General features: G+C 47.4%; 1 protein-coding gene across 4 annotated transcripts in view; it reads right to left on the bottom strand.

Annotated features, from left to right (window-relative positions):
- Positions 1-27,554, bottom strand: part of CDH23 (cadherin related 23) — a 169,406-nt gene that overhangs the window by 138,559 nt on the left and 3,293 nt on the right. For all 4 annotated transcript variants that reach the window (XM_079312977.1, XM_079312978.1, XM_079312979.1 and 1 more), the window contains exons 2-3: positions 23,479-23,553; positions 20,853-20,930 (exon numbers count right to left, since the gene is read on the bottom strand). In XM_079312977.1, coding sequence (XP_079169103.1) covers positions 20,853-20,930; positions 23,479-23,548 — 148 coding nt within the window. In that variant the 5' untranslated portion in view covers positions 23,549-23,553. The remainder of the gene's footprint in view (positions 1-20,852; positions 20,931-23,478; positions 23,554-27,554) is intronic.

The following is a 27,554-nucleotide window of genomic DNA, read 5'->3' as shown; positions in this document are numbered from 1 at the left end:
GGCCACCCTTAGCTAAGGTTTATTTGCCCCAAGGGAAAAAGAAGACACTCAGTCTACATGGCAGGGAAAGCCAGTAACTAGGACAAAATAAATCCAGGATCATGCCTCTTTTTGTGCCCAGTTTAACAGGAGAATAGAATTGCACACCCAGTTAAAAAATCCCATATCAACAGGTCATCATTCCCCTCCAGAATAGCAAATACTTCAAATCCCAAAGCTGGTTGCACCTTTGGAAGGCAAAGGATCTTGAAATTCTTGGTGAAGAGGAAAACCACGTTTTCCACCTAGTTTTAATCACAATCATGGTTTGTGTGTTGCAAACCAATAAATAAATTACTAAATCAAGGAACATTTAGCATTCAATTCTCTCTTTGCACTGCAACTACCTCCAGCTGTCAGGGAATTGAGTTCCTAAGTTCAGGATAACCTGGAGAAGGAGGCACCATCCCCATTCAAAGCACCATGTTCAGATTGAAAAAAAAAAGAGTGTTACAAATGTATAAAATACAGATTAAATATAAGATAACAAGAAATATAGGCTTGAAATGAGAAATGAGACTTCACAGTTGCTTTGCTCCAAGTTTTTTTCCAAGTTTCACCTCAAGGGCATGCCAAGTTTAGGAGTGTGGCATCAAAGCCTCAAAAGTTTGTTCACTGATTTCTTTAGCACTGATTCATTGTATTTGTTGATTTTTATCCTCATTTTTGCCCCATCATCAGGAAGCAGAGGGTCTCACAAGGAAAAACTCCTTCAATTTCTCCTCAGGGTCGTGCTGGAGGTGCTGCTCAAGCATCCTCAGCCCAAGCACTGAGCTGGCCCCAGCCAGGGCTGAGCAAACAGGGACAAATTATCTTCCTGCAGCCCAAAGTTATAGGCTCCATTTGTTTCCTCTCAGGAATCAGACAGGGCAGTTAAGTGTCTTGATTCCAGCAGATAATCAGAATTTATCTTGTCTCCCTTTGCCTCCTTTCTCTCAATCACAGCTACTTCTCCCTCTTTCTCACACATACACATATTTTCTTCTCTCTCCAAGTGTTGAACTTTGATTGACCTCAGGAGTTGTTGGGGATTTTTTTGCCATGGTTTTCTTTCTGATCAGATTTTGGGGGTTTTTTTTGGTTTTTTTTAGGTTTGGCTGTTTTAAGGAGGTACTTTTGCATCCCATTGTCTCAGCAGCTGCAAACCTCTGGATTTTTCTGGCCAAGGAGGAAAATGGGAAAAGGGGCTGCACCCCACCAATTCATCTCCACTGGTTCTGCTTTCTAGAGGAGGATGAAAAGGGGGAACAAACTCAGTCTCTGGAAGGATCCTAGAGCTGCTGGAAGGTTTTGGAAAGTGCAGAGCCCCAGGGCCAGGGAAAGACCCAGATGCTGACCCAGAGCAGCAGGAATGGGCTGGAGGGCACAGAAGGGGCAGGTTTCTAATTAACTGCCTAATAAGCCTCTCTTTTAAGAGCTCTGATTCATACCCATGTGGAGTTAATAGGAATTTCTGCAATGGCTTTTGGGCTCAAAACTTGAGGCTTTAATATGAAAAGCATTTTAATCCTGATTTTAGCAACCAAGTGCCAGTTTCTCCTCGACTTGCCATCCTCATCCATCCTAAGCTTTGGGTCACATGTGTGGGCACAGTCACCACATTTTGGCTTTTCCCCATGCTGGCACAGGGAACCAACCCCTCAGCTGTTCTCCAGCTCCCTAAACAGGTAGAAAATTAGTTAAAAAATAATTTTAGTACTCCCACCTTACACAAAGGTCAATGTCACACTTCCAAAATAAAATTCCCAGTATTGGAAGTTTTGCCTTGGATCCCCTTTTCCCCTGTGAGATGGGAGAACCCAGTCCCATTTTCTACTTCTTCAGCCCAGTTTTCCTGCCCCAGTCACCCAGCACAGTCCTCTCCAATTATCCCAGTTCATCACAACCTTGACACACTCACAGGAAGGATTTGATGGATTTGAACTTGAAAATCCAGCCCTGTTTTTCTCATTTGTCACCTGCTCCCCTTTTCTTTGCCTCTAATTCATTTTCTCTTTCACCTTTCAGAAGAAAGAAAAAAAGAAAAAAAACCAAGGAGGAAGAGAAAGTCCTTCTGTAGATGGCTCTCCCAAAGATTTTGAAAAGGAAAGATGAAATGCCAGTGTTTCTGTCCAGCTCAGCAGTGTCTGAGCAATGAGAGGGGAAGAAAAACGCTGGTGACTCCCTGGCCAAGGAAGTGAAGTAAAATCTAGTTTAAAGCAGGAGCTGCTCCCATGTTGGGTGAACCAGAAGAGCAAATCTCCTGGCACACAACCACACTGAGCCCAAACCCTGGCCAGCATCACCCCAAGGCACATCACAGCCCATCCCAAGCCTCTCTCCCAGAGCAGGTGTCTGGTAGCTCATTCCATAAGCACAACCTCAACAGATACTCCCTGACCTTCTTCTCAGAATGGGCTCAACCACTTGAGCCAAAACTTTCCAGGAGGGGCTTGGCCAGGGAAGTTTCCACTCCTAAAATTCAACTGAGGTCAGCGTTACACGTTTCTCTTTCCAGGTGCTGCCTCCACTCCAATTCCTGCCAGAAAGGGCAGGGAGACACCAGCACCTCTTAAAAAAAGGCCCTCACCATAAATAAATGAGAAAAGAAGAATTCCTGCCATCGGGAAAAGAAGGTTTTTTCACCAAGGGTGTGAGGAAAAAGCCTTGGACCAGCTGGTCCAGGAACCACAAGCTGCTGTCATGTATGGGAGGGAAAGGAGCCAAACACAGAGGTGACAGCAGAGAAGGAAAACAAATCTGTGCAGTCAGAACCATTTCTGAGAGAGTTTGTCAAGCTGGGAAGTGAAAAGCACAGCAGAAGAGTTTTTCCTGGTTCCTCAGATGCTCTGAGACAGAGCCTGTAATTCCTCTGCTGCGTTTAGTTATTGAGGTGGGGACTCAGTGTAGAGGCAGAATCCATAAGCAGAGCTGACAGCCAGTGGGTAAAGCTCAGGCAGAGGCACTGCCTGCCTTACAGACCTGTGTAAAAGGGTGTTTAAAGCTGTTTAAGGCAGAGAGAGCAGCAGCAACTCCCATTTGCAGAGGGCTTCTTTGGTTTGCTCAGAACACATCACTTTGCTTAACTTTGCAACACACACAAGGAGAGGAAAAATACAAAAATATCAGTGGCATGTTGAAATTTCTTTACAATATCATTAAAATAAGCAGAATTCCTGAGGATGTCCTGGCAGATGCACCCAGGAAGAGAAGTCAACATTTAAATAAAGTCAACATTTACACTGACATGAGTAAGGCAGAGAAATTGCCCTCCATCAGCCCCTAACAGGTCTTAAAGCAGCACAGGTATCACACAAGCTCTCCAAACCCAGTTTTAAATCTGTGGCTTCGTGCTGCTCATGTGCCTCTGCAGTGCATGGGAAAGCTGGGGCAGCTGGGGCTGCTCAGCCTGAGAAGTTCAGGAAGATTTTAAAGAACCTTCCAGGACCTGAAGGGGATCCAAGAGAGCTTTGGACAAAGGCATGGAGGTACAGGACAGGGAGGAATGGCTTCACCCTGACAGAGGTGATTTAGATGGAATTTTGGGAAGGAATTGTTCACTGTGAGGGTGGTGAGGCAATGGCACAGGGTGCCCAGAGCAGCTGTGGCTGCTCCATCCCTGGAGTGTCCAAGGCCAGGTTGGATGGGGCTTGGAGCAGCCTGGGATAGTGGAAGGAATCCCTGCCCTTGGCAGGGGGTGGAACTGGATGATCTTTAAGGTCCTTCCAACCCAAACCATTCCAGGATTCCTGGGATGGAAATGCCATCCTCTGCTCACTCACTGCCACCTCCTCGGGCTCAGACAGGAGTTCATTAACCAAAACTCTGCAGCCAGGCAGGGTTTGTTCCTGCCAAAACCACAGATGCACCTTAGCACTGCTGTGGTATCTCCAAACTTGCCTGGAAAAAAATGAAATAAATAAATTGCTCATCCCTGGGCAATCCCCCTGCTCCAGCTGGGACCCAGCAATTCCTGCCCTCCCTTCACTACAAAACCCACAGACCTTCCTTGAGACCATGGAGAATTTCCAAAAACTGAAAGGGCTTTTGTTTCCTTTTGTCTTTGAACGAATAGGCTGCTCCAGCAGGAAAGAGGGAAGTCAATAAAATCACATCAAATAAAAAAAACAAAACGCCCAGGAGATAAAAAAAGAAAAGAAACACGTGTAAAAGGAGGGGTTTGGGTTAAGATATTTCTGGTGAAAAAAGAGATCCAGCACTTAAAAAAAATAAAACCTTGAAAATAATTTCCTCTCCAAACTGCCTGGGTGCCTCATAATTACCAAGAATGATCACAGACCCATTCATTTGATCCCAAAATTAATACATCATGTTTGGAACGATATAGCATTAATTCATCACAAGATTTATGAAACTTGTACTTTTTTTCTAATGAGTTTTATGCAAATTCTGCTCCATCCATTGTTTGCACCCTTAAAAGACAAAAAAAAAGTTCTCTCTCAGAAGCTGCTCTGTCAAAAAGTCTCATTGACTTTTATTGATATCTGTCCTTCTCTCCTCATCCCCACAACAGGAGGGGGAAGGAGAGAAACTGGCTCCAACCTGGATGTGATCCTGGTCCCAAGGCACAAGCCACGAGCTCTGCAGTGAACCAACCATTCAAGGAACTAATTTTAAAGGAAATTAACTGGTGGTTCACTCACACCTTTCCCTGAGAAGGGTCAGAGAACAAGAAGAGCAGCAGGGAATTGGGAAATTAAAGCATTTAGACTTCCTGGAGTGGAAAGTCCATGTTTGGTAAACTTGAAAAATAAATACAAAAGGTGGGAGGGAGGGATGCATTAGCACTGAGCATCATGGGGTCATAAAGAGGGAAAGCACCTTACAAATCCCAAATTTTCCCAAAGACCAGGGCAATCCTTAGGAACACAGCCAAGATGTGCATTCCTAACTCAAGCACAGCAGGAATATGTATTTCATTCCTGAGCACTGCCAACTGGAAATCAGATTGTGATCTTCATCAGTACCCACACACCTCCCAGGAAGAGGGAAAGGGAATAATATCACCCTAAATATCAGGTGCCTCACTCCTCAGAGCTGCCTTCATGTGACTACCAACAACTATTTCTAGAGGGGTGGGAGGAGGCAGGATGAACTGGAAGAGCAAAGGAAAACATAAATCTGGGGTTACAGAAACATCCCAGCATCAGTGCACCCTCTCCACTGGCTCCTCCAGGAAAGTCTGGCTAATGCAACCTTGATTACCACATCTGACACAAAGTTTGAACTCTAAATCCACAGAATATCCTTTTCTAATTAACTTCTGAAATCAGAAACAGCCCAGAAGGAACAAGGAGCATTCCCTTTGTTCCTCCCTGCCTTCTACCCAGCTTCCTCCAAAATGTTCAATTTTTTTTTAACTAACTCAGATCAAAGGAAACCCTTTCACAGGTCTCAGCTTGGAAAAAAAAAAAGGGGGCACACACCCACTGGCCTGAGTACAGAGAGTTTGCAGAAGATACAGAAGAAACCTCAGAGAAGATGCAGCGGACCCACAACCCTCAAGCTGAGTGCTTCCCTTTGGCCTCATCTCCCTTTCTAGAAAAAGCACCAGGGCAAGGAGAGGAGCAGAACCCCAGAAATCTATTTAATGAGGTGCTTTGCTACTTGGTGTAAATAAATGATTTATGAGTAAGGCGACACGTGTGGCGTTTTTGCATTTTAGCTAGGTGAGGTAACATAGCTTGGTGTTAATTAGAAAAGAGAAGCTGCTCTGCAATTAATATGAGGTGGGAGATAAAGCTAGATTGCAATGCCCATGGGGCAGCTCTCCCAGGACACTTCTGGGGTGTCAGACACCCCCAGAAATGCAAGGCAGGGGCATTAGCAATGTTGATTTAGAAGTCATAGGATGCTGTGGGTTCCTACGGACTTTTAAAGTCCCTTCTAGTCCAAATCTCCTGCCACAGGAAGGGATGTCTTCACTAGACCAGAACCTTGTCCAACCCCATCAAGGGATAAAGCACTAAAACAAGATATCCTACCACACTCACTGTAAAAAAATCCTTGCTTATTCTTAGTCTAAATAAGCTCTTTTCCAGCTTAAAGCCATTACACCTTTTCCCTAAAAGTTTCCCAGCTGAAAGTCCCGCTGCTGAACTGCTTCCTGCACTAGCAGCCCTGTCAAGCTGAGGAGCTGATCAATATGAATGGGGGAAGGAGGTGGGGGAAGAAAAAAAAAAAAAACCAACAACAAAACAAACCCGTCAGCAAATCCCACTCCATTTGAGCGGGATCCATTCACGTCTCGTTTGGAACCTCATCTGCACAAAGGCTGAAACAGCCCCGAGGCTCTCAGGCATTGCAAACCCTGCTCGTGCTACAGCTCCTGCCCAGCTGCTCTGCTCCTCTCTGAATGGTTCAGGGGAACAAAATACAGCCATGCTCAGCCCAAATATCACAGCTCCAAGGCGGGGTTTGCATCCGAATCCCAGAGCTGGGAGATGGTGCCAGCGGTCAGGATTTTATCTGCAGGTCTCAGATCCATGAGTAAACCGGCCTTGGGCTGTCACTGTAACTCTCTGAGATCTCAAAACACGTGCTGGGTGATGAATTCTGCCTCGTTTTAATGGAGATGCAGTGAAGTCCCTTCCTGATTTATCTCCCCAGAGCTGAGTTAGTGCCTCCTGATCGCCGAGATACGGCTGCAGCAAAAGCAGGGCTTGAGCAACAGGGCAGGAATTAGAGACCCAAGGCAGCCAGTTTTGGAAAGGTTGCATTTCCTGCTCTTCTTCCTCCTTGGATCATGGAGTTGTGGCAGGATTTGAGTTGCAAGGGATCCTAAAGACCATTTTGATCCAGCCAAATGCACCTTCCATTATCCCAAGCGGCTCCAAGCCCTGTCCAGCCTGCCCTTGGACGCTTCCAGGGATGGGCCAGCCACAACAAAATCAACAAAACCTTTGAGAGAAACCACCAAGAGCTTGGAAGTCTCTCCTCAAAGGTGACATCCTGAGGAACACCTGCAGCTCATCTACCCAGCTCCTCCAGGCACAGCCCAGCTCCTCAGGGCTGATGGTGACTGCCACAACTCAAATTTTCCTCCCTCTTTGTCCCCCTGAAATGCCACAGTGTCCTAGTTTGAAGGACAGGTGTCTGCCAATAAAGGCAGAAATTTCTCTTTGAAATGGAGAATATAAACCCCCTCCCTCCAAATTATTATTATGATTTTGAATGTAAGGGGCTCTCAGACAAAAATATGGGAATTAGGAATAACAATTCTCTACTAGGAAAATTCAAATAGAAATATAGTATTACAAAGAACAATCCCAAAACACTGACAGAGTCAGAATCCAAGCTGACACCCTGTCAGTCAGTCAGGGTGTTGGCAGCAGTCCCATTCAATGGTGGCTGCATCCTCCTGCAGTGGCAGATGTGGTTCAGCTGGAGCAGTGCTCCTGGAGAAGATGCAGTTTTCCTCTGAAGGTCCAGAGATGATGTGGAAAGGTCTGGCTTTCCTCTGGGATCCAGTGGAAAGATGGATAACTTGGTGTCCAAAATCTCAGTTTTTATCTAAGTGGGAAAGGCTTGGCTGCTCCCCTGGCTGGAGCATCTCCCAGTGGGATGATGTAATTTTATCAGTCATGCAGTGGGACTGAATGTCCCAGCAGCAGATGATATCTCCTGGAGGGAGGATGGGTTGTGGAAAGATAAAGATGATTGTCCCAGCTGGTTTAAAGATGGCCCATTAGCAGAGAATATGTGCCAGGAGATCAGGGTCACTGCCCTACCCAGCTTCAACAGATGGTGACAGAATACACATTGCTGGCCACATCCTATATTGCAACCCAAGACACACAGAGGAGGTGGGGGGAGGCTCTTGGCAGGTGGTGCCTGGGTGTGTGAGGCAGGAGCTTATCTGTGGCCCTGCAGTAAATTGCTGGTTGATAAATGAGGCTATTTAGGAGCGCCACAGTTATTAATGATGCTGACGTGGAAAGATGCTTAAGAGAGGCCTCATGTCCCATTGTCCCCTCTCCTGTGAGTAATGGGGCACTTCAGCTACAGGGCTTCACAACCAGCTTGGCCTGTTTAACCACAGAACAAAACAAGGCCCAGGGAAATGGATGGAGGGCACTGGACTGAAGGCTCCAGTGCGCTGATAAAGCCAAGCTCCTCCAAGAGAAGTTAGGCAAAGCTCCAGCCTTTAGGGGTAATTAAACCAAACCCAGCAGCCAGGGCTCTTCCACTCATCCCTGTGAGCTCCCAGTCTATGGCCCTGTGCAGCAAACCCTCCCCAAAACCAGGGAAAAGCCAAACCACAAGAGCCTCAAGGCCAAGCAGCAGCCATCCAGCTGTATGTGCAACACGTGGAACAACAAGGGCGAGATCTGCTGAAACCCAGGAGGTTTTCACAGGGCCACTGCCTCACTTTGGACGTCACAGATGTCTAACCAGGGCCAGGAGGACAATGAGTGAGAAATAAAGAGGCTGTTTATTGCAAGAGGAAGCCTTGGAACAGAGCTCCACAGTGGCTGGCAGGAGAGCGAGACAGAGCGTGCAAGCACACAGCTGTAAACTTGTTTCTGAGTTAATATCCCCACGAGTGTTTTTCCTTTTCCTATGAAAGCACACTCTTCTGCAAACAAACATCTGGAGAGCCCTGTTACAGCTGGACCATTATCCCCAGTGGCTGGAGCATTCAATTAATTTAGCCTTTCTCATTTGCAAGTTGTCTGCAAATATACTCGGGCTTGCAGGAATCTATTTGTTATTTGGATATAGCCAGTGAATGGTTTATTAAAAACATATTTCAGGCAAAGGATTTCTCACTAATTGCTCCTACAACTGTCCCTCTGGGTGCTGGCAACTGGCAGCTCACCCCACAGAAATGGTCACCGTGCTCAGGTGGGAATGCCTTTGCATGTTGATGGGATGTAATCTACCTCTGCAAAGAGGGTTTGTGGAGGCACCTGCACATAAAAACATCCACACAGCATTATCCAGCCTGCCTCAGCTTCCCAAAAAACCCCCAGAACAAGCTGTGCGTAATAGAGACAGGCAAAGACACTTGTTTCTTCGTGTAGAATAGTTCAATCTTTATCATGCACACTATATTTTTATGTGGTAGTAGAAGGCACTCTGTTTGAATTTGATAGGTTAGCAAATTATTGAAACTCAGTTTACAAGTTGGTAACAGTGGGGGCACATGTTTATTAAACTTTTTTTCTTTCTAGTCGTGTTTGCATTCTTTTTTCTCATATTCTCACGGGGTAGGCTTTTTATTTTTATAGGTGCAAATTGTTTTCTCACAAGAATAGATTGTTATGCAAACTGATTTTTGTTCTTATCATTCTTTTCTCATGGGAACTTATCAGGCTAGCTGCTAGCTTAGCTGAAATAGCAAGGTCTGATTTTTTAAGAGCTCTCTTTTATAAGGTTTTACTAAGGATTCTATGATGGCCAAGGTGACCTGTGAGAACCTGGAGAACCTGGCTACACACTCCCCTCTCCCAGTGTCCAGATCAACCACAAAAAAAAAAAAAAAAAAAAAAAAAAAAAAAAAAAAAAAAAAAAAAAAAAAAAAATCAAGATCAATCCAGATCAACTCAAAAAAAAAAAAAAAACCTCCTTTGGTCAAAAAAACCAAATAACATTTCAAAATCCAAACCAAACACAAAACTCCACGCTCTAAATCCCAGCTGCTGGGTTGTTTGAAAGCAAAAAGAAAGCAATCACTGAGGTTTCACAGACTGTTCTAAAAGTGGAAATTTATGGAGAGAAAAGTGAGCCAATAAGTCCCAGTTTTAGGTTTTTTCCTTTCAATTGCTCAGAGCAAAGACTTTCAGAGCTTCTCCTCCCCCTGAAGCCCTGATTGAGAGAGAAATGGGTATTGACCATCAAATTCAGCCTCTCCCTGCCACTTGTACACATCAGAGACTCCTGTGACCCAGCAGGTGTCACACACATCCATTTTTCCAGCCCCTCTGGAGCGAACCCAGTTTCTTCAGAGCACATTCCCTAGAGCTGAACCCTTCCTGTGCCATTTATTGGATGAAGAAAACCCACCCTACTCTCTCCAAATTATTTCCAGATTGAATCCACAGCAGCCACTTGGCTCTACTGAGGGACTTTATGGATGTCCATAAATGAATCTTGCACTCATTTATGCAAGACTCATTCATTTCCTGCAAAAATGCATCACAGCCAAGAGATGATCCATCCCACAGTCCTGGGGACATTGTCCCAGAGGAGACACAGCTAAAAACCTCAAAGAAAACCCCAAAGTAAACTCAGCCCACCAGTCCAACCACACCACAGGCACTTCCCTGCAGTGTTTGTGAGCAGTGAGCTGCCATCAGCAAGAAATGCACCTCTTTTCCTCCTTCCCATTAAATGACAGCCATTCTTCTTCTTTTTTTGGCTGTCCTTTCTCTAGCCCTTGTCCTTGGCAGGATGAAGATACCCCGGCCTAGGTAACTCCCATAAATTCCTCAAATTTGGGCTGAGATTATATCTGTGGTTATTAAAGAGTGATAATAAACCTTATCAGTCAAGAGTGAAGGCAAAAGGAATAAGGAAAGGATTTTCCTAGGAGGGAAAGTGCAAGAAATTCATAACCAGCTTAATACCTGTACCAATAAGCGATACTCAGGATGAATCCACTTTAAAAACAGTTTTACTCTTTCCATAAGAAAAAAAAAAGAGAAGAAAAGAGAGACCCTGGCGGGGGGGGCTCAGCTCTGGCCCTCCATCTCCTCACCCCAGATATTTCTCCTGCTTATCTTTCTCCTCTTGCCTGAGACATAACCCCAGGCTCCTCAGGTTTTGGGATGCCCTCAGGTGAGGATGTTGTCCCATCTGTCCCTCGTGTCCCCTCCAGGCATCCTGCAGCCTCCCAAATGACTGATGAGCCTGCACATTGTTTTTGAGCAGCTCACGTGCCAGGCAGGATGACAGACCTTGGGAACCTGGGCATTAATCTGGAGATTTATAGTCAAATCTGTCACGCTTGGGGAAGCTTTTTTCCCCCCCAAGAACTCTGCCTGAAGGTCGTTTTTCCCTGAGCAATAAGCTCCAAGAAACTTTCTCAGCCACCTTGGCCCCCACCAAAGGGACAGCAGGGGTTGGCCACTAAATAATGCACAAATTTCTTCTGCATATTATATCTATTATTATCTATGTTCATATATTCTCCTATCCCTATTGAGGTTGGTGACAGACACGGGGAGCTGGTGAAGAACGAGAAGTGCAAAGAGTGCAGTCTTGGAGCAGGCAGAGGGAAAACACATTCTGGGAGCTGCTGCAGGCTGGGTGGCAATTTCAGGCCAACAGCTAAAAAACCCAAAAAAACCAAAAAAAATCCATCTGCCCAAACAAGGAGGAGCTGGATAACATGGAGGCAAAGCCCACCATGCACATGGATGAGAGGCAGGACCACAAGCAGTTCCCACCTGAACCTCACGGGATGCCCCGAAATGATGCTCTGGGATGAGCTGGTTTCCAAGGCAGGCTCTTCTCTTGAAAACCACTTTCCTGGAGTTTCCCAGGATGTGCCTGAAAGCCAAGCCCTTTTATTAAGGCCTCAGACACCCCAAAAAGGAGACTGTCTGTTAGGAAAGATCCCTTGGACAAGGTTTTTCTCCTCCAACACGTTGGGGCTGGTGTTGCATGTGCCGCTCGCGGCAGAACAGATCAATTCCGACAGGGAACTCTCCTGAGGTTTACAGTCAGGGCAACGTGAATAAAACCAGTGAATCATTTATTCAGTCAATTTTAGCTGTCCCTAACGACGAGCTGTCTGACAGCAGACCACAAATTTCTCTAGTGTATTCCTATTCAAAGCAATAGTCCCTGTGGATAATTCTTCGACTTGTTTAGAAAGCGCAGACTATAAAGATGTTTCAGAGGGATGCAGTGTTCACTGCTCTCTTTCTTCCCTCCTCTGAGCCATCAAATCAAGTCTACAAGCCAAACAGGAAGGATTTCAAATCAGAAATTTGCCTTCTTTTAGCACTCTTGGCAACATCCATGGAATGCTCCTGCCTGTGACCCGTGAGGGAGGATGACCTGCACGGCACTGAAGATATCTGCTTTCAAAAATTCACTCCCACAAACATTTCCAATGCTTGTCCAGCTTGTCACAGAACTAAAGATGACAGAAAGGCTCCCTAGAGTGAGCCACAAACCTATGAATGGTGACAGACTCACTGTTTGGTGCTTTCCAGGCTGGTTTGTATGGGTAAAAGATATGAAAGGGAACAGGAATAAAGCACACAATAAAATCTTTGGAAATTAAGGACTTTCAAGAGCAAACACTCCACTACAACTTCCCCTTCAGGACAACAGGGGAAGTTGCTTTTCTTCCCAAAAGGAAGTTCCTCTTCTTTCCCAAAGTCTTCCCTTGCACATCCCTTCCAAGCTCTTTTCCTCCCCTCACCAGAACAGCCAGCACCTGCTGCAGAGTTTGTCTCCCCATCCAGCTCCTTCCCAAAGCATTCCCAGGCCCCAAGGAAGGCAGCAGAGGACCACACACACATTCCCACATCCCTGCAGGCAGAAGCCACCCAGGTGACAAGCACATGTTGGGCCAGGAGGAAAGGGGGAGCAGGGAGGAGGCAGATCCAGGCTCTGATCCCAGGCACACGACCCCCTCCTCTCCCTCGTTATGGATGAGGCAAATTAGCTGTGACACTCATTAGCTGCAGCTCCTAATTAGTGAAAATTAATATTGGTTTTGATAGAAGTGTTGGCTGAAGCTATCCCAGGCAAAGGCATTATTGACCTTGTTATCCTGTTTAATAGCAAGTTACATCACAGGAACTGCTTTTCTTGGAGCTGACAGATTGCAGCCACCTCCCACCCTCCACAGCTCCCTTTTCCTTCCCTGCCAGCACCAAAGAATGGATCCAGTCCCTGCCAGAGCACCCTCAGCCATGCCTGGCATCATCCCAAGCCTCCCCATCCCCTACACACCCCAAAATCCCAAGCCCCACCTGACTGATGGTCCCTAGTCCTCCATGTCACATTCCAACACCAAACTCCAGACTCATTGAGGAATTGCTCACAGAAGAAATAAAGGGGAGGAGCTGCAGTGACCTTTTAAAAAGGAAAGAAATAGGAGCAGCATTCCCTAACCTCTGGGATCCCCACCTTTGGGAATCCCAGGCTGACAAAGTAACAGGCACCAGTAAACAAAAGGAAAATATTTGCAACCAAAGTCATGCATAAAAACCCCACCACAGTGCATTATTCACACATTAATAACAATAAAGATGTCAGGCTGCCAGATAAGAAGCTTATCCCATTCAGAGCACAATTAGGGATGCCATTATCCAACCACCTGGGGCCACTTGCACATGGCAGTGGGATTCCATGGAAAACAGGGATGAGCCCCTCCCTGGCAAAGCAGCCCTGCCTTGCCACCCCAAATACTGACATCAGGCAAACTCCTTTTAAAGGGCATTCCTCCACTCCTGGGAGCAGCATCCCTCTGGATAATACCAGTGGGGACAGGATGCACAGAGAGCAAACCCAGACCATCCACAGTATTTGCTGGCCCTGGGGTGAACTTCTGCTTCTGGGGGCTGGAGTGGGGAATAGCACCAGGATCTCCAACAGAATCCTGATTTTACAGCAGGATGCCCACCAAGCACAGCAATTTTGGCTTTTGAGATAAAATCAAAATTTCACCCCCAATTTATGACCTGGAATGCAATGTCAAGCTCCTGGTTTAAAGCCCACAGAGGCCTCCCCTCTCTCCTGGGACTCCTTTCCCACCTGTGTCTGCCAGAAACTGCCTGTGGAGCATCTCAGCACCAGTGAAACTCATTCTCCTGCCAATATTCTGTGAACTTCAGGGATGCTGCCAATTTTTATGGCTCCATGAGGCAACCCCTGTTGCAGTGCAACAAAACCAGCTTGGAATTTTTTATTTTCCCCCAACACAGAGCCTTGATTTCTGACTCTTTCCACCAAAGCCAGGTGGGCAATGACTTCTGGCTGATGCTCTCTGCACCTGATGGGAGCACAGACAATTTTTCCAAGGAAAATAACAACAAGCAAATCCTAGGTGATGTTTTTTTCCCCCCTTTGTGCCTCTAGGAAAGCTGCTGGTGCTTTCTGTGTGCTCCCCTCTCTTCTTGCCTCACCACATATCTGTGCTCCTTTGCAGGGATTTTTTTTTTTCTTTGCTGCTTTATCCAGCAGGATGTGTTTAGTTTGATGCTGCTGTCAGGTGGGAGAAGGTGCATTTCCAGAGTTCTCTGCAGTGCTCTTACTTCTTTTACAGTCTTCTGCCACGTCTTATTCCTTCCCCTCAATTTCCCAAAATCATTAGTAACAACCATTAATCTCTGCCTAAGAGGATGCCCCAAATTGTTCATCTCCCTTGGACTTTATATATTTCAAACTCTTTTTTCCCCCCCTCCTCTTCTTCCCAAATTAACTGCTTGAAACCAAAACAGCAGAGCAAGTAAAGCCACATCACTATTTATGAAAGGATATTACATTCCACGACACCAGCTCTCACCTCAGAGCTAATAATCAATTAGAAAGGAAAAAAATAAAAAGGTTTCTCTGGGTCCAGGTACCAAATCACCCTCCTAATTGCCCACAGGCAGCAAGACAACCTCTGTGATACAGCACCAGAGCCTTGACAGAGCAGAGACCTGACAAAGCCATGCAGATGAATGGAATAAAATTGAGTTACTAACCATTAAACGCCAAGTGTTTGAAATCTTTCCCCCTCGTGTACCCAGCAATATTAATAAATCTTCAAGAGAGCTTTTCCAATGCCCTGGCCAGGGCTGCAAACAGAGCAGATGTTTCCACAGAGTTGTCTTTTCTCTCCCCCCTCCCCAACTGGCTGCAGTTGATTCAAAAGCCATCAATGAGCAGTTTGACAGGAGGAACCAATGTGTTAACTCCCCCTGCCAATCAAGCACATTAATCCACCCAAAGGCAGGAAGGTGCATTAGAACAAGCTGGTGATAAATCACTTTAAAAGCTCAGGGCATGAGGAGGGGATGGAATCCTGCAACAACACTGGGGAGACCCAAAAACATGAAAAAAGTGAGAAAACAACTGCCCAAGAGGAGACCCAAGCCACCAACACAGTGTGCCATGTTCCAGCATCCCACCCCACACACAAGATGCTCACTGGGACACACACCCCAGTTTGAATTTTTTTTTTTTTTTTCTTCAAGAAAAACCCCCAATTATAGGAAGTTATAACTCAAAGGGTAATTTCTTCACTAGCCTAAAAATTCTATTAAAAGAGTCATGGAATGGTTTGGGTTGAAAGGGAGCTTGAAGACTCATTCCACCCCCCTGCCATGGACAGGGACACCTTCCACTAGTCCAGGCTGGTCCAAGCTCCATCCAATCCAGCCCTGGACACTTCCAGGGGAAGATCCAGATTGGAGAGATCTCAGATGTGCCAGCATCAGAAGCAGGGGGTAAAGGACTTAAGCTTAAGGTTTTTTCCTTCTTTTTTTAATCTCACAAACCCCAAATACATCAAGTTTCCAACCTGGCAAAACTCACAAGCCTGTTCATCACTTTTAGCAACCAGGGGTTTGCTTTTGTTGATTTTTGGGGTGGTTTTTTTTGGCTTGTTTTTTTTTGTTGTTGTTGTTGGTTTGGTTTTTGTTTTTTTTTTTTTTTTTTGATAGTGAAACCACAGCTCACCTTCCCCACCAATAATAAAATTATGAGTGTACGCAAATGCAAGTATTTCCCTCCAGCACAGGGAAATACCCTTGGCTAATAATATTCCCTTGGAGCATGAATAGCTCCATATAAATAAATTAAAAACTCATATATATATATATATGTGTGTGTGTGTGTCTCCTAACTTGAATATATACACATATACCAATATATATGTGCTTTTTACTCCTCCTGTGTTTTTTTTCTTTGTAAAGCCTGACTCACATCATTATCCCTGCTCTTTACCAGTTTTGGCACCCATGTTAATGCCTCCAATCAGCCTGGAAAGCTCAATTTACCTGGGCTGGGGCAGTGCTGACATCCAAGCCTGAGTATTCCAGAGTAACAAGGAGCAGCCAGCCTGCAAATAAAGCTCCTACAGGCAGCCCTGTACAGATAATTAATGCTGCTGAAGCCATCCCAGACATTAAAAAAATGCAAGAATCACCCCAGCCCTCATTACCAAACTCACACATCTTCCTCCCTCTCCCTGGAAAGGGCTTGGCCCCCGTGCCAGGGCTCAGGAGGTGGCAGGATCAAACCTCTGGGTGGTTTGACAGGGTTCTTGCCAGGAGCAAGGTTACCCTGGCATGTTAATGAGTCCATGCTGCAAACACCCTTCCTCCCTTCTCCCCACTCCCCTCCTTCAACATAAGCACTAATGCTACTGCCTATTAGCAAAGCAGATATGAAAGTTTAAGTGATTGATGAAGTGATTAATTTAATGACACAGGGTTAAGGGTTTGGGTGGGAGCGGGGGCTTTTTTTTTTTTTTTTTTTTTTTTTTTTAAACCTTAAGTTTCCCTGATGTTGGGAATAGCTGATTTTCTAGCCTTAAGTTTTCATTAAAGATGCTGTACTTTCTGCAGCTCAACAAGTAATTTCATCAATGGGCCTTCAAATGATGGAAGGAGGGCTTGAGTTGGGAGAGCTGAAATCCTCTGCTTAAGCTCTCCTCAAATATTGCTGTTCATTAGGGTCACCAGCACACTTAGAAATGAGGCTGCTCCTCTGAAGAGCACTCCAGAACCCTGAAAATTCAGTTCCAGGCAGCAAACAGCCATTGGGGGATAGATAAACACTGAACTCCTTTGTGGAGGAGAATCTCAGCAATGGCCAAAAAAGCTTCAAAACCACAAAATCTCCAGCCACACAACCAGAATCTGGCACATTCCTCCGGAATTACCCTTCCTAAAAAGCCAAATCAGCTCTGAAATGATTTAACCATTCCAGAAGCATGCAGGGAAAAGAGAGCCAACTTTTAATTTTTTTCCTTTTTCCTTCCAGTGATGAATCTAGAGGAGCTTGGGCACAGCAGCTGCTGACAGCTGTGGGATCAAACAGGTTTAGTGCTCAATCCCACAATGATAACCATATCTTCAGCAGCAGCTTGAGTGCCCCAGCACCCCCAGGGACCCTTCCTGGGTGCCAAGACATCTCCCTGCCCAGGACCAGGGCACAGAAAGGCAGTGTTGGAAGAGATGATTGCCTTGGAAAGGATGGATACAGAGTGTGGAGGATGGAAGAAGAACAGCCCTCTGGCCTGGCCCTTGTCTAGGACAGAGAATTAAATAAAATAATCCACAAAGAGAGGGATGTGCTGCCTCAGATCCACGTGAGGAGTCAGCCCAGAGCACCCTGCCTGTGAGATGCCACGTTCCTCTTTAGTTTTTCTGGTGAAACAATCGTGTCCCAGCAGGCTGGAGGTGTCACAGCCCCACAGCTCAGCACACTCCACCATCCCTGGCTCCTCCTGTGGGAGCCACAACTCCATGGGCAGGGCCTGCTACAGCCCATTCTGAAGTGGGTCTTACAAAGAGCAAGGTTCAGCTCTGCCTGGTCAGATTTAATGGTGAAATACCCCTGGTCAGAGTGTTTGCCAGCTCAGCAAAAGCTGCACAGAGTGAAAAGAGGGCAGAGAACCCATGAAATTCCCTGTCAGCCATCCATCCATCCATCCTGGGAGAGCCATGGAGCCAGAGGGGAGGAAAAGGGGGCTCAGAGCAGCAAGCACATCCTGGGTCACTGGATGTGGTGCTGAGCTGGTGCCCAGGGCTGTCACCCCTCACTGCTCCTGACCCTGGGATTTGCTGACTTGGGGGTTCTCGTTGGCCCTGTGCTGTCCCAGGGTGACACATGGGAGGTGCTGAGGCAGCCAAATTTGGGGGATGTGGGGCAGAGCCTCTCACCAGCTTCGGCAGGAATCCCAGGGAGCTGGTGGGGCAGAGAGCTGAGGCTGTGGAGCTGCAGTCATTCCCACCTGACCCTGATCTCCTGGTACATATCCTCTGCTAATGGGCCATCTTTAAACCAGCTGGGCAAATCATCTTTATCTTTCCACAACCCATCCTCCCTCCAGGAGATATCATCTGCTGCTGGGACATTGAGTCCCATTGCATGACTGATAAAATTACATCATCCCACTGGGAGATGCTCCAGCCAGGGGAGGAGCCAAGCCTTTCCTACCCAGATAAAAACTGAGATTTTGGACAGCAAGTTATCCATCTTTCCACTGGATTCCAGAGGAAAGCCAGACCTTTCCACATCATCCCGGGACCTTCAGAGGAAAACTGCACCTTCTCCAGGAGCACTGCTCCAGCTGAACCACATCTGCCACTGCAGGAGGATGCAGCCACCATTGAATGGGACTGCTGCCAACACCCTGACTGACTGACGGGGTGCCAGGTTGTATTCTGACTCTGTCAGTGTTTTGGGATTGTTCTTTGTAATACTGCATTTCTATTTTAATTTTTCTAGTAAAGAACTGTTATTCCTAATTCCCATATTTTTGTCTGAGAGCCCCTTAATTTCAAAATCATAATAATAATTTGGAGGGAGGGGGTTTACACTCTCCATTTCAAAGAGAAGCTCCTGCCTTTATTGGCAGATACCTGCCCTTCAAACCAGGACAAACTCTCTGCCACATTCAGGCCACCTCCGAGGTGCTCACAGCCCTGTGCAACCTGACCTAAGACCCAGACTAACTTCTTCTGGTTTTGGGCAAGGCACGAATTACCAAGGTCTGAAGGGGACACGCTGTCCCCACCTGGGGGACCCTGGTGGCACAGCACAGCCTGAGGGTGAGGCCAAGTGCATGTTATCACCTCAAGTGCTGTGGGTGAAGTGTTCCCCACCCTTTCACACAGCATTATTCCAGAGATGCTGTCGCTGGGATGAGGGGAAGGGGAATTAGGCTCTTTTGTCACACATTTTGGGAGGCACTGAGGCATGAAAGCTTGCAGAGAAACCTGGGTGAAGCCAAGCTAGGTGGTTATAAGGCTACTTACAGAGCTGACATGATGGATCATCTTCATTCCCCCACTCCTGTCCTGCTCACAGCAAATCCATTTGCTGGGCAATTAGACTCCAGTCATTACATTATGCTAAGAGGACACTCCCCTGGCAGCAGCAGGGACCCCAACCAAGAGGAGCCTGGAGTGCTGCCTGCCCATTCCCACCTGCTGGCAAATCCAGGGCTGCAGCAGCCCACCCTGCTGGCACCCACAGCCCTCCAAAAAAGCCTGGGATTAAGTGAAATGGCCCTTGGGATGATTCTGCTTAAGGCAAACAGCAGCAGGATGGAGATGGACGGCCCCTCTCCTGCACACTCCTTTCCCAAGGGGTGTTATCCAGCCAGAACTCCCATTTTCCAAGTGAAACACAGCTGCTGGCAGCTAGCCCTGCCTTGCCCGTGCCACCACAGCCCAACCAGTCATTATCCCTCCCCTCCAGGCATCTCCTTCCCCCAGCTCCTGCAGCTCCCAGCTCCCACTCCCTCTGCACGTGTGTGTGTGTTCCCATTACTTCTGGGTGAAATAACTGACTAGAGGGTCAGTCCACCTGAAAATTGCTCTCCCCAGACCTAAATGAAACAGATGGGCATTGATGATGTTTTGGGAGAAATTAATCAGCCTGGACCGGCGGCAGCGCCAGCAGCTCCCTCGGCCCAATCTCTCCTAATGAATTCAGAGCTCTCTGTCTTAATAGCTCCTGACAAGACTAATTTACTCTTGTAAGTGATTAGAGGGGGAATGATCTCTTAATTGTTGCTTAAGATCCCTTTTGGCATGGCAGGCAGCAGGCAGGGAGCTGCTGGGTTTGGAGGGAGGGGATGCTGGAGGGAGGGATGTCACAGGGATGGGTGCTCAAACAGACCTCAAAAAAAGACACTTTTTTTTTTTCCCCCTTCAAGGAACAGGCACCACACACTGTTCAGGGTCTCAGAGAGGTGTTTCCAGATGCTACTTTATTTTTTTTTTTTTAAGTTAATAATGCTTAACATAGAAAACACCTATCAACAGCAGGAAACACAGAAACAACTGTGTGTGTGTCAACACTTCCCAGGCTGACATTTCCCCCTGGTGCATCTGGAAACAAAATCTCAAGGTGCCAATATTCCTAAGAGTCAATTACATATATACACACAGTGTAATAGTTAAAAAGAAATGAAATTCGACTGCCAGAGTAATTCCATGAACAACTTGACTGGTATAATGTCTCGCTGGAAAGCAGGCTGTAGGAAATCTCCCTATTTCCTGACAAAATAGAAGTTCAGTGCAATTCCCATAAGGTATTTCAGGCTCAAGTGCTTGGAGGGCAAGGTGCTTTGTGAGGGAGCATTCCCATTAAGCTGTTCCCATCCAGCTCTCACTCCCTCTCCCTTCCCAGGGCTTCTCCTGGGGGTGAGCTCTGTGCAAGAGCCTCCACCATCCACCCAAACCAAGACTCCAATCCTGCCTGCTTGCTCACACACCACCCAAAACTCCACCACAGGGGCTGCAAATGCCCCCTAGAAGGGAGAGAAGGCTCAGCTGGAAGTGCAGGATGAGCCAAGAGATTCCTCCAGGCTCTTCCAACCCTCAGCACCATGTGGGTGCAGCAAGAGCCCTTCCTAAAGGTGGAAGAAGGGGCCTCCACAGGCTCCATCCCAGCCTCCCAATCGATTCCTCCCACATTAGAAGCCAGTCAGGAGCCCTGATTGAAGACCACAAGTTTAATGGACTGAGAGCCTGGCAGGGCGCCGAGAGCGGCCGGGTCGATTTCTGCATTTACTAAAAAAAAAATCCCCATCCCCAGCTAAAGAAAGAAAGAAAAGCTCCACCTGCCAATCAAAAGGAAAGCATTCCTTTCCTATACTTTTCCATGGGGCCCATCCCACTTACCCACAGGGGTGTCCTCGTTGATCAGCAGGTAGGTGTCAAAGAAGTAGTTGATGAAGTATGGCAGGCGGTTGCCCTGGCCTGGGAAGAGGACAAAAAACAGAGTTATTCCCAAGGCTGGGAAAGGCTCAGGAAGGCTCACAGGGCAAGGGGTAAGCCCCAAGATGACAGCTAGCAGGACAGAAAGCCCCCATAAACGCTGGCATGGGAACCATTTCCCTCCACCATCCTTTCTGGATTTGGTATTTTCCAAAAGGCAGAGAGAAGGGGGGAAATCCGACAGCACGGGGACCAAGAGCATCAATTATTGGTTTAGGCCAGGATTAATACCTTGCTTTGTTCCCAAGGCTGAGAGCCTTTTGCCTTGTCAGCCAGCCCAGCAAACCCCCGTGCTCCTTGCCTCTCCCTCTAATTGCCTCCTTTCACCTCTAATAGCCGGGCTGGCTCCTTCCCACTCTCTGCCGAGCCTGCCCCTGCCCCGGAGCCTCATTAGGGGACAGAGCCAAGTGCAGAGCACGTAGGAGAGTGACAAAGGCAGGGAAAGGGCCAGGCAGCAGAGATCTGCTGTTCCAGGGCTGCAGGGGAAGATGCGGAGAGAGATGATTTCCCAGGAAGGTTTGGTGGAGTGTGTTCAGCATCCCACCTCAGGAAAGGGGAGCAGACCAAAGTCCAGCATCCTCTCAGCCTGGCAAACCCTCAAAGATGCTCCTGAGACCTCCCAGACACAGGTCTCAGGTGTGCATCTCATAAACCTGCTCCTGGGATGTGGGTATAGGATGGGGGAGCAGCCCTGGCTCCCCCAGAGCTCCCTCCAGAACAAGACAGGGATTTTGTCAGCACTGCCCTCTTTCCTGAGGCACCAGGCTGGTTAAACACCCTGAGAAATGGGAAAGCACTGGAGGCAGTGGTGTTGCAAAGGCACATTTAAATCCCAGCCTCTGGAGTTAAGCACCTGGAAAGAAAATAAAAAGGAACCTGACAAAATGGGTTATTGGAGAGCTAAGAGCATCTCCAGAGGCTCGGCAGCTCACTTGTCACCAGCTGCCACGCTGGGGCCAGCAGGCTCCAGGAGGGGCAAATGAGGCTAAAACACCTCCAGGCAGCCCTTGGCACACAGGACTCGCTCCTGCAAAACCTTTCTGTTTCAAAATACGTTTCTTGACATCCACCAGCATGCTAAAAATAAGCTGCACTTTCCAAATCCAGCTGCGGCAGGTGCTGGGAGGCTTCCAGAGCACCTGGCACAGGGGATCTGTGTGCTCAGGGAGGAGGAGAGCAGCACCTGAGAGCTGGGAAAGGATGAGGGAGGAGGGTCTGGAGGCAGGGCACAGCTTTGGGCTGCAAATCCCAAAGGATGAAGGCTGCAGCTTGCTTGTGGGAGATTGCCACAACCACCCAGTTACACCCTGGGATGCACCATCCCTGTAGCCCTCAGCACAGGAAGGACCTGGAGCTGCTGGAGAGGCTCCAGAGGAGTCTGTGAAGATGCTGAGAGAGGCTGGGAAACCTGAGCCTGGAGAAGAGGAGGCTCCAGGGAGACTGTGGGTGATGGAGGTCTGAGCTCTCCTCCTGCAGCAGGAGCAGGGAGACTGCACTGGGCTCAACCATCCCCTTCCAAACACTCCATGCCCACTCAGGCTCCCCTTTCCTGTGATATCCCAGCTCATTTATTCACCAGGAGCTCTGCAAACCTTCTGGGATGAGCTGCTCCTCCACCTGCAGAGCCCAGGGTGGGTGGCAGGGCATCCTTTAGTTTATCCCTATCCCAGGCACAGCAGCTGTGTCAGCACTTGCTTATCACAGAGATGGCAACCCAAGCCCTGGGCAGGGTTTAGGAGAGAAGGGCTGGAGCACTGCTGGGCTGCAAAGCCTCCAAATCCCTGTCTCCACATGCTGCCTGCCCAGGGTTTGCAGTTTGTCACTGTGGGATGGGCTGGCAGAGTCCCCACCCCACTTCCAAGGGGACAGACTGGCAGGTGACCTCTCAGGGAGGCAAAGGACTTGCTGGATTGGCTTTTTTCCCCTTATTTGTCCCCTTTCCAGAGTTAGCCAGTGAGGCTCTCCTTGATCCAGAGGGAGATTGACTGTGCTTGTCACTCACAGCTAATGTCATCCTCTGACTGCTTAATCAGCCTGCCAATCTGGGCAAGCCATCTCCAGCCTTCAGGAGGGGAAAAAAGCCTTTATTCCAAAGGGCACAGTGCTATCACATGGACACACACTGGCCATTGTTTATCAGCAAGAGCCACACGGGCACCCTCTCCCCACATCAGGACCCAGGGGGGTGAAGCCAGCCCTGCAAAAATCCAAATTTTCACGGGGCTTTGCTGCACATTTACAGCTCCCTGTGATAAAAACTCACCCCAAGAGGCACATTTCTGCACCAAAGAGCCATTGCCCCACCAGATCCCTGCCAGAAAAGACCCAGAGCAACAGTGGAAAGAGCTTTCCCAGTCCCTCCCTGTGCAATCAGTAAGGACTGCAGGAAAAGTGGGAGCACCATATGCATGTCCCATTGATTTCATGGGATGGAGACAGGGGGTTTGCTCAGCCCAGCAGTGCCCATTCACCAGGAGACCCACAAACACAGGAATCACCACCTGTGTGCTTTGCAAACAGACAGACTCACCTGGAGAGACCAGCTCCAGGAGCAGGAGCAGAGGCAGGATCTTGCTGGCAGCAGCCACGAGAGGCTCCATGGCTCCTGTCAAAGGAGAGAGGCAGAGTCAAGCCCAGCCAGCACCTGACAGATGTCATCTTGCCTCCCTAAATCAGGCTCAGGGTGCAGCCCTTGGTGTCCCCAGTGCCACTCAGGACATCAGTGCTCTGTTTCAAACACCCTCATGGGGATGGAAACCAGCATTCACCTGCTGGAATGCTCCATTTTTTTATTTTCTGCTTCCCAAATCTCCTTTCTGTCAGAAAAGAGATGAGCACCCCAGCACTGGAGCAAAGGAAGAGATGCTCTGGCACCCAAATTTGGGATGATTTGGCAGAGCTTTGTGCAAGAAGCTTGACCCAGGATCACTGGAGAGGCACACAAATCTTTTCCCAAACCAAAACCTCAGCCAAGTGCCCCTTGGCAAGGAAATTCACACACCTGGATTTTAAAGCAGAGTGGGCAGAATTATCCCAACCCAGTTAAGGGAAAAAGGGCTCTGCCCCCCTCTTGTTGATCCATGGGAATCCTCCCAGAGGAGCTCCAGCTACACCTATTTTATTTTTACTGATAGATGTGTCAAAGAAGACAGCTTGTAACAGCTCTGTCAGCACAGAAAGGGCCTGAAATTCTAATTTCTCCTGCTATTTTGCCACGGAGAGGCTCTGAGCTGGAGGCCTGTCCCCAGACAAGAAAAATGGTGCTGTGGTGCATTTTGTGCATCTTCAGGTGTTTCAGCCTGGAAAAACATTCAGGTGTAATCATGCCCATCACTCCAGAAAACACAGGCAAAAAAAAAAAGCAGAATAGGTTTTTGTGGTTAAGAAAACCCATCAAATATCTCAACTTCCCCTGTTTTAATAGGTTTTGGGGAATTCTCAGACAGCAGGGAATGCAGAGCCCAACTTGTGTTGCTGCAGGCAGAGAGGATGAGATGGAAATGATGTGCCACAGAGGAAAACACCAACTTTCTTCTCAAACAGCACCACTCTCAGCCCAAGTGAGTGTGAAAATTCTTTTCCAGCTTCACAGCCTGTGCTTAAAAAGCACCAGGGCAGTGGAGAAACAATTTATGTGGCGTAGAAATAAAGGCAGCTGACAGCATCCCCTTTGGAGTGCCAGGATAAATCTAAATATTGGGTATTCCAAGCCAGTCACTTCATTATGTAAGTAATTGCCTGAAATGTCATTTTGATTTTCTCTGTCTTCATTAATATTGCAGCTCTTGGAGATGGTTCACTCAAATACTGCAAATTTGAGGAACAGGATTGAGAAGCCTCTGGGGAGAACTTAAAAAATGGTGACTAAGAGCAGATTAAATTGCACCCTGTGCCTGGGAGAGGCTCTTTGGGGGAAGCACTCAGTGCAGTTCCCAGCATGAAAATATCACTGGGAGCTCAGGTGTTGTCTGCTCCTGGCTGCCAAAGCTCTGATGTTAAACCAGAGGTTTCCCCATCTGCTGGCAGCTGCTCCCAAGGCACACAGAGCTGAGGAAACACCACAGAGCAAACAAGCTGGGGTCAAGCAGGAGTTTTTCAGCCTGGTTTCTCCAAAGCCTGCTCTTTTCCAAACCTGGGAAGTGGCTTTTTCACAGCACTGCTGGATCCCTAAATGTGGCAAATCCCACCTGCTCCACGAGGATGCTGGCACCTCATCCCTATGGAATCCCATTGCTGCACCCTAAATGTGACAAATTGGCAAATCCCACCAGCTCCATGCTCCAGGAGTGTCCTGGCACATCTCACATCTGCATCCCTAAATGTGGCAAATCCCACCAGCTCCAGGAGCCTCCTGGCACATCACAACCATGGAACCCCATTGCTGCATCCCTAAATTTGGCCAATCTCCTTATTTCCCAGCTTCCCCGTCCCTCTGCTCCTTAAAAAAAAAATTAAAAAAAAAAAAAAAAAAAAAAAAAAACACTGCTAGAAATGCACCTTTCCTCCTCATTATTGCCTCTTGGCCAGGGCTTTACAATAAGTAGGATTCAAAAGGAAAAAATTACAAGTTAATTCTGATTTTTCTTTTTTTATTATTATTCCTACCCCCATATTGGCGTGAGCCATACCCAAATCATAATTCCCAAAAATAACAAATTGCAGAACAGGGCAATCAGGAGTAAATTGATATTGATAAATAAGCTTTTCTCCAGTGCAGTAGGTGGTTTATTTTAATCTAATGAGTTTTATATTTTCCGAGCTTTCAGATTCCATGATGAAGAGCCGTCCACGCTAGAATTACAAAGCACTTTGAAATATTGTAATTTTATGGCTCATTTTGTCAGGACTCTTGAAAATGAGATTTGTTCCCTGTGAAAAAATTTGCCCCCTTCTTTTTAATTTTTTTTTCTTTCCTTTCTATTCCCTGCAGTGAAAGGAAATAAAATTTCCCTGTTAAATAAATACAGGCCAGGATATAAGGATCCCCACAGGGAATAAGGGGCACAGCTTTTGGCACAAACCACCTGAGATGGTGTTTGCAGGGGAAAAGAGCATGGAAAATCCTCTCTCTTCTTCCTTCACCCCAAAAATCAAAGCTGAGTTTGGGACAGGGATTTCTCCCCACAAAGCCCTTTCTTCTTCCAGAAAAAAAGCTGGAGCTGCTCCTTGCTGACAACTATTAACACACAAAAATTTCCCCCACTTCCAGCAGTTTATTCCCATTTTTAAAATTTGTTTCAACAAGTACAGGAGTGGAAGTATTTTGGCTGGTGCTTCCAGATGTTTGCATTCCCACAGGAAAACAAACATTAGCTGCAAAGTGACACCATTTAACAAAAAAAAAACCCAGGCACAGAAGGAAATGCCATCCTCAAACTTCTAAGTGCTTGCAGGAAGGCTGTGCTGGGTTGGAAACTACATTGGTTTTCCCAACATAAAATAATCCAAATAAATCCCAAAATCCAACCCAGCTCTGTATGAGCAACACCCAAACCTCTCACCACAACTGTGGCATGTCCAAGGAAAAGCCAAATGGTGCATCCAACTCAACTTGGGATACTGAAATAACACCCTGGGAGTTTTGGGAGGAGAGTCCCCATTCCCTGCTCCACCACCCACTGCCTCCATGGCCAGGGCAGCTTCATCTTTGGGGAGAGAGAAGAAATAATTAAAATTTTTTTTCTTTTCAAGAAGGGCAGCCCAGCCTCCAGCACTGGTTGCTAGTCACCATAGGCATCATAGCAACCACTTTCCATCACAAAGCCTCTCCCCAGCTGGAGCAAGGCTGGGATGGGGCATGGAGACCAAGGCAAGAGGCTCCTGGGCTGCAGCAGCACAGCCAGGCTGGGAAGCAGATGATACTAACGTGGGATGAAAAGATGCAGAGGCAGCCAACAGCAACAGAGCTTGGCTGGAAGGAGGAAAAAAAAGGAGGAGGGGGAAAAGGGTGGTAATTCTTGCTCTGGGAGGAAGTGGAAAGCTGCATGCAGTGAAGTGACACTCACAGTCTGGTCTCACAAGACAGGAGCCTCTCTCCAGGCTCTCAGAAAATACACAGGAACAGACAGGGTGGCAAGGGTAAGGATGCTGAAGGGCTGACTCCAAGCCTGATCAGGAGATGGGAGGCCAGACACTTTATCCCAACACCTCCCTCTGACCCAGGGCACCTGGCTGGGCTTCAACACTGCCATAAAACACTGCAGGGGCAGTGTCCAACATCCCCAGGCTCCCACACACCATCCCTGAGTGTGCCTGCTCTGCTGCCACCCTGATGCCTTGGGCTTGAGCTTTTATATTTTCAGAATCTCTGCTGCTTAGTGTGCAACTCTGAAACTTCATATTAGGTGTTAGTAATGTCTCTTCACAGGGTAGTTGGACAAAATAATTCCTTTCTAGCTAGAGAATCAAGGACAATCTGTACCCAAAAACTAAACAATGATGAGGGAAAGCCTGGGGCTGTGCTTAGATAATTGACCCCAATATGTGGATGAACCATAAGTTATGAAAGTGTAAAGATTTGTGAGCAGGATCCATCTCAGATTTGATTTGGGTGTAGCTCTGGCCAGGTTCTTGCACTGCCCAAGGTGTATCCTTTCAATAAATCCT

Source organism: Erithacus rubecula, assembly GCF_903797595.1.
Source record: "Erithacus rubecula genome assembly, chromosome: 9".
Lineage (NCBI taxonomy): Eukaryota > Metazoa > Chordata > Aves > Passeriformes > Muscicapidae > Erithacus > Erithacus rubecula.
This window is presented reverse-complemented; position numbering and strand designations above follow the sequence as displayed.